The sequence below is a fragment of the Magnolia sinica genome, chromosome 7 (genome assembly GCF_029962835.1).
Source record: "Magnolia sinica isolate HGM2019 chromosome 7, MsV1, whole genome shotgun sequence".
Taxonomy (NCBI): domain Eukaryota; kingdom Viridiplantae; phylum Streptophyta; class Magnoliopsida; order Magnoliales; family Magnoliaceae; genus Magnolia; species Magnolia sinica.
In genome coordinates, this window is record NC_080579.1 from 5,131,563 (window position 1) to 5,142,526 (window position 10,964).

Here is a 10,964-nt window from a genome sequence, read left to right on the forward strand (position 1 = left end):
ACAATAATAATATTGCCACCCAAGGCTATTTTAACGATTTGGCAACATAGCTGATCATTATTAAATTGGCTTAAGTTACTGTAACAAAAGTCGACATGGGCGATAATAATATTGCCACCCAAGCCCATGTCAACAAGTTTGAGCATGCAGAGGGTCACCCCAGGGCCGTTGAGCCAAAAAATACAAAAGTTATGTGAAGGCGGCAATAATATTGCCACCCAATTTTTTGCAAAGATCTCATGATCTCTCTCAACTGTAGAGAAAAATTAGTAGTGGGTGGCAATATTATTGTCGCCCAAGGGTAAAACAACTATTTCACTTCTCTAAAGGGGTAAAATTACTTATTTTACTACTTATCAAAGCAAATCTGTGATGCCACATGTCTCATAGCCAATTAGATACTCCATATGACATGTTTGCCTTCATATTTGCTACTAATTATTAAAAAAATAAAAAATCTAACCAACCTTTATAAATAGAAGACCACTCCTCTCATAAAGACATGAGAGATACATGAGAGATACATGAGAGAGAGAGAGAAAGCAACTTGGGTGCTTAGAGAATAAGGGTAGAGAAAAGAGTGAGTGTTCCCCACTTATCCATGCCTTTCAACCCAACCTGTACATGCATCTAAGCCACCTCTACTGTTCAAGATCGACAAAGTAGGGTAGAGATTCAAGATATATAAGAATCTCCTCTTATGAGGAGTATCTTGGTTCTCCTTTCCTCCTACATCTTCGCATGCACGGGTGGTGATCTGACCATCCATTTTATTTTTTATATTTATATCTGCATATCCTTCCTCTTATACACCATCTGCTTATAGTTTAAACAACACTTGATGCTCTACACCTTACCAAACTTTCGAATCCTGTTATATTAGAAAATAGGTATTGCTTGAACATTCTTACTTTTTATTTGCTTATTAACATAACCCATTTGTCCTTCTTTTCTTTCTTTTTTTTAAAAAGCTATTATCTCCTCGAATCCAACTTAGGTGAGAGATCGCGATCTCTTGATGTTAGATTGAGTGAGTAGTGGCTTACTAGTTAGTTTCTGGCATTGTTAGCAGCCAACTAGTTAGTTAGTATAAAGCTTTAGAACCTTGAAAATCTTTATATAAAAAAATTGGTAAAGTAAAAAATTGCACGCAAGTGTGGGCGGAGAAGATTGCCTAACCACAATTCCATCTCCATCACCAAGGTCTTTACCTAGAATCCCCGATCATAAACCTTATCCATGAGTCATCTGAATTGAGAGTTTCTGATTCCTCAACCTAAGGCAATTCTACGAGTCTAGCTGACCTTAAATTCTAGGCCTATATCGGCTAGTGGTGACTCCACATCTTACAAACACATTCAAGTAATCCATACCACCGTGGCATAAACCTTGCACCCAATAGTGCATGTGCGCTTGCCCCGCGTGGAGAGTGTGAGCACAACACACACACACACACACACACACACACACACACACACACACACACACACACACACACACATTATATGCACATATGTCTACACACACATATTTATATATAGTCTCGGTCTCCTGCGAGTTAGATTGTAAATATAGTTTACACGCAAGCAAAAGTGTCAGCCAACTCAAGTTGGCTCCACTGTGGTGTGTTTATGAAACCCACTCCAACCATCAGGTGTATGACCTAATTTTAGACATAAATCTAAAAAATAAGCCCAATTTTTCATTCAGGTGAACCCTACTAAAGGAAATAGTTGGGAGAGAGACCTCCACGATTGATTTTTTTATAAGGCCCACAGTAATGATTATGTGAAATTCACTTAAACCATTTGATGCCATACTGATTTCAGTATGGCATCTAATGGTTTAAGTGAGGGGTCATTCGATAATGTTTATATGTTTTTTATTTTATGTTTTGGATTTTTGGATGAATCTTTGTTTTTGGTTGATTTGGTTTGGCTTCATTGGTGAGATAATAAGGGAATTGATTGAAATTTTTTATTTATTATAATTTGATTCTTTTGAGCTGGATTTTTAGACTCCTTTGTTTTTTCGGGAGGGGGTGGGGATTTAGGTTTCAATGGTATGGTATGGGTGAAGTGATTGGGTTTTGAGTAAGTTTTCTTGTTTTTCAGTTGAGTTGTATGTTTTACTACTTCGATTTTGTGGTAAAGGTTTATGTTTTCTATTTATTTGGGATTAGTTTTATTGATGATGTTAGAGAAAATAATTTGATTTCTGTCCTTGACTTTTTTTTTTTTAGTTTATTGGTTTTTCTTTATATAAGATTTCTTTTTGGCTGATTACGGGTAAGGTTTGTAATCTCATTGGGGAGATATAATAGAAAAGTGATTAGATTTTTGAATTTTAGTTGCTCTCCTCATTTCCATGGAAAAAATTCTAATGTTCTTTCCTTTTCATGGTTTAGGATAACTTTTCTGTCTCTTCCTTAAGATTTAAGGTGTTGGGTATTTGTGATTGTTGTTGCTAAAGTTGAAAGCTAACCATAACCAACTTGGGAAACTAATTGAGCTCCCACTTGCACAAGTGCTTCAACTATGTGAGTAGGTGATCATGCAAAAAACAACATGAAATATCTATCTCCATAAATTTAGGCATGCATAAAAATGAGTAGATAACTAGAAAAGATATACATGCTTCGTTGCAACATGACTACATCCATGGGGAATCGTAATGAATTATTCCACTAGTAAATAAGGTGAGTACATATAAGAAATGCAATGCATAAATACAATGAACATACAAGAAACATCAGTCACATCTTCTCATCATATGCTAAAAGAACATTCATAAAAACCATCTCATCTCCTCTCCATCTTGCAAATAAATGAAAAGAAACTTTTGGAAAAAAACTCAACCTTAAAGGGAAAACCTCTTCCCTCTCTCCTCTATCTCCATCACAAAGGAAAAATCCTTCTAAGCTCAAAAGAGAACAAACCATTTCTTTAACTTTTATAATTAGCCCTAACTTGGAAACAAGTGGAAAGAGATTTTTGCCCTTAGAAAATATTCATTACACAAAACCAAGGTGATAGGCCATTACCCCCGACTGGGATTTACATTTTAGTGGATAATGAAAGGGTTCTTTTGATTTTCTAACGCTGCTTCCTTGAGTTCTTTTTTTTTTTTTTTTTTTCAATTTTTTCTTTATGCATTTTGATTTTTGATTTTTATTTTTTGCTTTCTTTATTTCTTCTTTTCTTTCTTTTCCTTCTTTTTTCTTGGTTCCTTGAAGAGGAAATCCTTTTCATTTTGGTTTTCTATTGGGTAATAAATTCATTGATTTTTCTATTTATTTTTCTTTCTTTGTTTTTTTTTTTTTTTTTAATAGAGGTAGAGTTACTTTTACAAGTTTCGGTTGTCATTCAATAGACCTTGATTTCAGTTCATAAGAAATTTTCAGGTTGTGATATGGTATTTTGTTAATATGAATGTATTTTCAGTGGTTTACAAGGAGACGCAAGAGGGCCATGTATGAAGCTCTTGAGAAAGTTAAAGGAGGTAAGAACTCAACTTGGATTCCCAATTTTCTTATCTATTCAAAATGAATTTGAAATGGAATTTCTTACCTTTCCTTGAATTATCGTTTCTTCTGGAGTGGCATATATATGATTTATGATTTGAGTTAGATTTGATGTAAATTTGAATTTTGGTTGGGTTGGTGTTTGATAATAATGGTAGCAAGTGGTTTTGCTTTAGGGGTTTTGGCTAATTGGTGAAAGAAACTCAGTGAAAACTCAGAATAATAGTAAAAATATGTATTTAAAACCTCATAAACCAAGTTTAGTAATGAACTATAAAAATCAAATGAAAAGCAAACTTTCTAAAAGCAAATGGCAAATCCAGTTTGCATTTTGATCCCAGAATTCTAGCTGTCCTAGTTATCTAGCCATTAGCGAACATTATATTGATAGAATAGTACTTAGGGGCCATTTGGCATTTCTACTAATAAGAGCTTATTTGCTTATTCTAAGAAAATAAGCTCTGATTTTGAAAATAAACTATTTGGTAAGCTCTAATTTTAGAGCTTATTTTTAAAAAAAAATTAGTAAAAAAGCTCTTAAAAGATAAGTGATGGAGAGGTCGCTTTTTCTTTAACATCTTATTTAGCTTAAATAAATGGACATCTTTTGCTAATTTTTTGATTAGTTTGTCCTTAAAAATTTTAAATAATTTCTATCTTGCCCTCTCCTTTTCTCTTTACAACCTCTCTAAGTTGGGCCCACATGATGAACAACCCATATTGAAGGTGGGGCTCCATATGATGAATGGTCCACATCAAGGTAGATGCACATAATGCGGGATCACATCAAAGGTGGGCCCCACATAATGGATGCCTTACATCAAAGTGTGGTCCCACATGATGGATTTGTTGGGGATTTGTATTGCGGAATCACACAGATCTAGATCTAGGATAGTAATCTAATAACGTCAAGTAATCACTAGAGAATACAAAGATTTAACATGGAAAACCCTTGTGGGAAAAAAACCACGGCACAAAGCAACAGAAATCCACTATGAAAAGAAATTACAAGGGAGAGGACTTACCCGATTCGAACAATCTAAAATCTCACCCTTGTCACACCCTTTGATAATCCTACAACCCTTTAAGAACTCTTGAGAAACTTTTAAAAAGCTTTAGAATACTTTAGAATAGCCCTAAGGACCCCTATTTATAGTAAGAAACTCCACTTACGCACCTAGTCCGGAAAAGTCCGGAAACTGCCTTAAATTTATGCAGTCCGCGCAGGATCTGCGTAACCTCGACTGGTCGAGCAGCCCGGACATAAAAAATAATAGCATGCTAGACTTTGAGTCGAGCAGTGCTCTACTGATCAAGCAGCTCACTCGATCGGTCGAGCCTAGATTAAAGGCATCTGACAATAGGATTACCCCCATCGAAGGTGGGAGCCACATGATGGATGGTGGACATTGAAGGTGGGACCATATGATGGAAGGTTGATATCAAAGGTGAGCCCACATGATGAACGACCCATATTGAAGGTTAAGACCCACATGATAGATGGCGAACATCAAAGGTTGGTTCTGAAAATACATGTATCACACCGATACCACAGCTAAGAACTTAAAATTATGGCTAAGTCATGGGGGGGAATAAGACATTTTTAAAAATTGAAAATCTTTTCAAATCAAATCATATGAACAAAGTGAAGTGGGCACAAAATCATGGACTATCATGAGTAGAAATTGCATAAAGAAAAGAATAGTCTATGATATGAAATAGAGATATCAAGTGAGTGTAATAAAACAAACACCTATCATTCAATCTATTTATGCACCCATAGTGAGTAAGAATCAAGTTATAATCATAAATAGAAACATGTTAACACATTGCAAAACACGATGATATATAATGGTTCAGCAACTTGCTTAGTCCATTCTTGGATGAAAAACTCAAACTCAAGTTTTTCATATTTCATTATTTCACATGGTTTTCAAAGTTCACCACAAACCATTATAATGAGACATCCCACACAAGGACCCACACGTTCACACCCATCAATAGCCTACACAAGGTTTTTGGCTCTCGAGTATGGGTCACAAACTTTCAAATAGTACTACACAAGAACTAATCATGTACACACCCACCGATGGCCTATATAAAGACTCAACTTTGAGTTTGGGTCTCAAACTCTTGAGTACTTCTACACAAGAATTAATCACGTACACACCTACTGATAGCCTACACAAGGGGCTTGACTTTTAGTTTTTGGTCTCAAACTCCAAACTCAAATATTCACAATAAGTGAGTTTATGGACTCTCAAAAAAAAAAAAAAAAAAAAACACTTACAAGTTTGGATGAGCTCCTTGATAGTATGAGTCTTAAGATGCTCTTTTAATCTTGAAGTGTCTCCTCTTCAGCTGTCACAAACAGCTACCTTGCAACGGAACTTCCTATGAGATTGTCAAGGTAATGATAGAATGGGATGTTGGTTGAATATCCTGTAACAAGGGTATAGTTGCTTCCAAAAGATGATTCATCTAGATGGGTATTTTAAAGAGTATTACACAAAAGTTTTCCTAGAGAAACGGCGTCTAGCCAAGAGGTCATGCATATATTCAAATCAAGCTTGAAATGCTAGTACGGAAGATTAATCACAAGAAAGATGACATAAAGGCAAATGGATTTGAGCCTAAGGGCCTGTTTGGTTTTCTAGCTCAAGTGTAATTACATTGTAAATGAGTATTCATTATTTACCAAGGTAATTACCTTCATCTACCTTCATCTTTCCCGATGTTGACATGACCGTTTACTTTTTAAGCACTCAAATTGAGGAATTTGTAAAATAAATATGGGGCCCACCATAATGTATGTGGCTTATCCACACCGCCCATTCATTATGCCAAATGAATTTAAGGCATGAATCCAAAAATTAGGCAAATTCAAAGGTCAAGTGGACCACACCACATGAAATTATGAGAATTAAATGCCTACCATTAAAAACTTGTTGAGGCCCTTAGAAATTTTAGATCAGGCTTATATTTATATTTTTCACTTATCCATGTGCATGTGACCCTATGAACGGGTTAGATGGTGAATAAACCTCAACGTGGGCCCAGTAAAAGAATCAACTTTCAACGGTGGATAAATTAAGTCCATTGTTTCCTTTTATGTGGGTCAATTGAACATTAGATCTTTCTAATTTTTCGGATAAAGCCTCAAAATATTCTAATAAAATAGATGGACGATACGGATATATTATATACATTATGGTGGGGCTCACGACTTTAAGTCAACATTTTTAGACCAGTTCCCAGGTGAAATTATTCACTCGTTTCCAAACAGGTGAAAGAATGTAATAATTACTTTTTTACAGTGATTTACAGCAATTTACCTGTATTATGGAAAACCAAACAGGCTCTTTCCAAACAGGTGAAAGAATGTAATAATTACTTTTTTACAATGATTGACAGCAATTTACCTATATTATAGAAAACCAAACAGGCCCTGTTTGGTTTTCCATAATACAGGTAAATTGCTGTAAATCACTGTAGAAAAAGTAATTATTACATTCTTTTACCTGTTTGGAAACGAGTGTGTAATTTCACTAGGGAAACCGATCCAAAAATATTGACTTAAATTCGTGGGCCCCACCATAATGTATATAATATATCCATGTCGTCCATCTGTTTTATTAAAATATTTTGAGGTTTTGTTCGAAAAAATTAGGAAGATCTAATGTTCAATTGACCCACATGAAAGGAAACAATGGACTTAATTTGTCCACCGTTAAAAGTTGATTCTTTTACTGGACTCACATTGTGGTTTATTCACCATCTAACCCGTTCATAGGGTCACATGGACATGAATAGGTGAAAAATATAAATATAAGCCTGATCTAAAATTTCTAAGGACCTCATCAAGATTTTAATGATAGGCATTTAATTCTCATAATTTCGTGTGGTCCACTTGACTTTTGGATTTGCCTAATTTTTGGGCTCATGCCTTAAATTCATTTGGCATAATAAATAGGCGGTGTGGATAAGTCACACACATTATGGTGGGCCCCATATTTATTTTACAAATTTCTCGATTTGAGTGCTTAAAAAGTAACTGGTCAAGTTAGCATCGGGAAAAATGAAGGTTGATGAATGTAATTACCTTAGTAAATAATGATTACTCATTTACAACATAATTACACTTGAGCCAGAAAACCAAGCAGGCCTAAGAAGAGTTTATAATAGTATGCATAAAGACTCTAGCACGATAAAAATAAATAAATAAATAAATAAAACCTATATCCTCGTGCAAAAGATCCAAATGGGCATTTATATAGATAAGAGAATCGATGGATAAATAATAGCTAGTTGTCAGTCGGACCCTTAAGTCTATCAGTTACTCCAACAAAGGCCAAAAATAGATATTACAACTCAATTAGTGATTGTCAGAGTCTGTCAGTCGGACCAACAAGAACCTACAGTCTTATAGGTCGGACTGACAAAATACAGACTCAATCTAGCCACTGGTCGGTCAGACTGATGAGGGTGTCGTTCGAACCGAGGTAGCCTAGGAGCCTCTCTATAGTTTACTAATCATGAGCGGATAGGACTCCTGATGTCTGATATAATCAAATAAGAATTTTCCTATTAAAGATATGTTTAAAACATCTAAAGGCTGGTTGTTTTGGAAGGAAAAGATTCTTAGGGTATGACTTATAAAGGCAATATATTTTACCTTAACTTCAGGCCTTGATGAAGTCTTCAAATGTCTTCAGTATCTGATAATGTTTAGTTGACTCAAAGCCACATACACGTGTTATTGTTAAATTAGGGTACTAACAGGTTCCACATTATGGATGGCCTACGTCAAAATGTGGCCCCACATGATGGACGGTCAATAGCAAATGTAGGAGCCAAATGATGGATGGTGGACATCAAAGGTGGGCTTGCATGATGAACAACCCAGATTGAAGGTGCCTGCCACATGATGAATAGTCTACATCAAGTTGAAAAATTCTAAAATGAGCTCATAAAACGGATGGGCGGATAGATTTCTCACAAACATAACGGTGGCACCACCTAGATTTTCAGTGCAGGAACTTCCTGTGAAAGGCTTGCGCAGGAAATCCGCGTACTTTAACTCTCAACATGGGAACTCCCTCCAGAAACGGATTGGCTACTCCTGCTACCCGCCAATGGCTGATGGTCGGTGCTTTGTAGGCCCCACCATAATGTACGTGTTTCATCCATGCCGTCCATATATTTTTCCAGATCATTTTATAATATGAGACCAAAAATGAGATATATCCCAATCTCAAGTGGACCACATTACAGGAAACAGTGTTGAATGAGCGTCGACCATTAAAAACCTTTGGGACCATAAAAGTTTTGGATCAATCTGATCTTAGTTTTTTCCCTTCATCTGCGCCTGTATGACCTAATCAACAGATTGGATGTCAAATAAACAGAACAGTGGGCCTTAGGAATATTTTAACGGTGGATATCCAATCACTATTGTTTTCCCTCCTTTCATGATACAAAATGTAGGATATAAGATACCAGAGCTTGCGTTTTTCTTAGAATTTTCTGTTTTGAGTTGTTTTGAAGGGTGAAGAAGAAGCAATAAGTAACTTTTAATTTCAATCATTTTGAATATTTTTGCAGAGTTGATGGTTCTTGGTTTCATTTCCTTACTTCTGACATTCGGGCAGAGCTACATTACCGGAATCTGTATTTCGGAGAAATCTGCTGATACAATGCTGCCCTGTGGCATTAGAAGCGCGATAATGGAGGATCAACATGGACCTCAAATCGATCATGGTCCACCGTCTGGTGAGAATCATGTACCGTCCGACGAGCCCCATCCACCATTAGACGATCATGGTCAACCTGCAGAGGATCATCCTCAGCCTGCCAATGAGCATCCTCAGCCTGCCGATGAACATCCTCGGCCTGCTGATGAGAATCATGGGCGGAGGCTTTTATGGGAAGATTATTTAGGGGATTTGGGTCCGCAACGTAGGGTTCTAAGCGGTGGCGGGGGACATCATAAATGTCCCGAGGTAAGTGAATCTTTGATGCATTCTCATTTTCCACCTATTGATTATAATTTGATCGAGCGGATTAGGATTTGAATTGGTTCTTGCAAGTTTTATGAAAATCAATGAAATTAAGTCCGATGAGGAGTCAGTTACTTCCAGTTTATCTAATATCATGTGCAAAGTAATGGTAAATAAGCATTTCCGTTTGCTGATTTCGTGTCTGCACAGGTGGAATTTTGATTAATATTCTACTCTAATTTCTTAACATCTTAAAGACTGATTTCTACGCAATGTTGCTAGAGGGTCCCAAAGATGATTTGGTTTGTGCGCCATGGCATGCTGTAGCTTGATGGATTTTTTCCTGACTTTCTTGCTAAATTTCTTTCAGCAATTGGTGGGCCGACTAATATGCATGTGCCTATTACATCATTAATATATATTAATATAAAAAAAAAAACTAAAATTCGTAATTACCAAAAATAGCAAATTTCTAACTCTAATAAAAATCCTAATTCTACCAAAACTCTTCTAAAGCCGAGTTTCTAAAAATAAAAATTCCAAATAAACTTTAGCTAGAACGGTCCTAGCATAATTACAAGATATTTCTAAAAAGGAAGAAAATCTAGAACTCTAAAAATAGGAAAATATTAAAAAATTCGGAATTACTAAAAAATAGCATTTTTTTTTTTCCTAAAAATTCGTTTTTGAGCTTTCTCGCGCGTTTTCTGATGAAACGGACAGATGTGACCCATGTTGTGGGTCAGGTGATGGCCTGTTTCAGTAAAGATTGATAGGTTGTGCATCCCGTAATGATACCCGGATCAAAAGTTACAGTCAATTTATAGTCCACCTTCTTTTGGCCCAACCATGCTAGGAATGTATCTGTGATATGTTCTACATCAGCTGCCTATATGCAAATGCCCAATATTGCATCATACCAAGCTCTTGAAATGAAGACCCCTTCGTTGATGAACCAACCACAAAAATGCTATCAGAAGGATCTATTGAGTCCTTCTGAGAGGCCATTTCCATCAGTTAAGAACTCCAAAAACAAAGAGAACAAACATGACAAACACTTCTTGTTAAAAATGTTTGCTGCATTCTTACTGGATTAGATCACTCAGGTGTAGGAGGTGGTCCATCTTTGCCAACTGAGATACTAGGGTTTGGAAACTAGGCAGGTCAACTCAGGACTCACCCAAGGCAACCTAGCGAGGTCATGGGCTTACTCAGTAGGTTGGTTAAACAACCCTGGTTTTCCCAGGTCAACTCCAAATTTGGCTAAGTCAGCCTTGCTTTCCTGGGTCAACTTGAAATTCTGCTAACTTGGTCTGATATCAATGTGTTAGCTGAGTCAAAGAGATGGCACTGGGGTAAATTTGAGAAGATCATGTAATATAGTAATTTTGTATTATTTTTTATGACCTGGCCTGGTTGACTTGGGACTTGCCGGGTTGACT

General features: G+C 36.3%; 1 protein-coding gene across 1 annotated transcript in view; it reads left to right on the forward strand.

The window, feature by feature from the left end:
* The window catches only part of LOC131250918 (MLO-like protein 9), a 40,244-nt gene that overhangs the window by 6,456 nt on the left and 22,824 nt on the right, over nucleotides 1-10,964 (forward strand). Inside the window, exons 2-3 of the mRNA XM_058251312.1 lie at nucleotides 3,444-3,501; nucleotides 9,128-9,525. Coding sequence (XP_058107295.1) covers nucleotides 3,444-3,501; nucleotides 9,128-9,525 — 456 coding nt within the window. The remainder of the gene's footprint in view (nucleotides 1-3,443; nucleotides 3,502-9,127; nucleotides 9,526-10,964) is intronic.